Raw genomic sequence first — 1,252 nt, forward strand, 5'->3', positions numbered from 1 at the left:
GGCAAAACACTGAGGAAAAAGGCTACAGACACACGCACAGAGCGGTTTGCACCACTCAAAAATTAAACACTTAAGACTACTCAGGGACCACGCAAGTTGGGAACGATGTAAGTCAAGGACAATGCACGCCCCACCTGGTTGATGTCAGTTGGAACCGTGAGTGTACAGAGAGTTGAGAAGCTGCACCGACCGCGGTCGAGTCCTATCGTCCAAATGTGTCAAAATCCGGCTTGATGAAAACGGACGAGATGGCAAAGACCAGGAAAAGGATCCCTCCGATGATGGTGACCGTCCTGGTGGAGATCTTGGTGGCCACCATCCTTCCTCCGACCACGGCCAGTCCCGTGCACAGGCCGTGCCCGAGCGTGCCGCCCACTGCCACGCCCAGTGGATGCTCGGTGGCAGCTAGCATGATGGTGGTGAGCTGGGAGCGGTCGCCCCACTCCGCCAGGAAGGTGAGGGTGAACGCCTGGAGGAACACCGGCGAGACGCAGCTGTACCACTCTTTGCCCCGAGGAGGAGCGGCCCGCGCGAAGCCTCCCGCTTCCACCCCCGCCCCGTCCGAATGCACGTTCCCCCTCAGCGCCTTGTCCTTCCTCCTGATCTCCGCCTGCACCTCGGCCAGCTCCTCCTGGCCCTCGTCGGCGCTCATCCTCAGGCCCTCCCGCAGCATCCGCACGCCGAAGACGGCGAACAGCGCCGTGGACACGTAGTAGGTGTAGATCCTGGGCACGATGACGGTGGCGTAGCCCAGCAGCACCGACAGGCAGGTCATGAGGCCCAGCGCCAGCAGGGTTCCCGCCAGCACCGTGAGACGGTTGTAGCTCATGGCCATGATGGCCGCGATGAAGAAGGTCCGGTCTCCCAGCTCCGAGACGACGACGACCGAGAGGGACGCCGCGAAGCCGTGGAGGAAGCCCAGGTTCCCTTCCCCCGGGGCGTCTCCTTCTCCACCACTCGGGGCTTTTCTCTCTGGTCCCACGTTCCCTTTGTCCGAGTCTCCTGCTCCTCCACCACTCGGGGGTTTTCTCTCTGGTCGGAGCTTCTCTTTGGGCTCTGGGTCTTTCTCCGGGATGATTTTTCTCACTGGTCGGAGCTGCTCTGAGGGCACAGGGTCTTTCTCCGGGATGGCGGGAGATTTGGGAGGTCTGGGGATAGCCGCGGGCGACACGACGACGGCCTGCAACGCGACAACGGCCAGCAGCAGCACCAGGACGTAGAACACACCTCTAACAGGCCGTCCTTCCCCCAT

At 62.1% G+C, this 1,252-nt stretch overlaps 1 protein-coding gene across 1 annotated transcript; it reads right to left on the reverse strand.

Moving 5' to 3' along the window:
• Window positions 1-202: 202 nt before the first annotated feature.
• Window positions 203-1,252, reverse strand: LOC308304567 (putative divalent cation/proton antiporter TMEM165; the record flags this gene model as incomplete). Its single annotated transcript, XM_080749195.1, has 1 exon — window positions 203-1,252. One exon carries the CDS (start codon window positions 1,250-1,252, stop codon window positions 203-205), a length of 1,050 nt encoding a protein of 349 aa, XP_080605321.1.

This window comes from Nannobrachium achirus (genome assembly GCF_963921795.1).
Source record: "Nannobrachium achirus genome assembly, chromosome: 19".
Taxonomy (NCBI): domain Eukaryota; kingdom Metazoa; phylum Chordata; class Actinopteri; order Myctophiformes; family Myctophidae; genus Nannobrachium; species Nannobrachium achirus.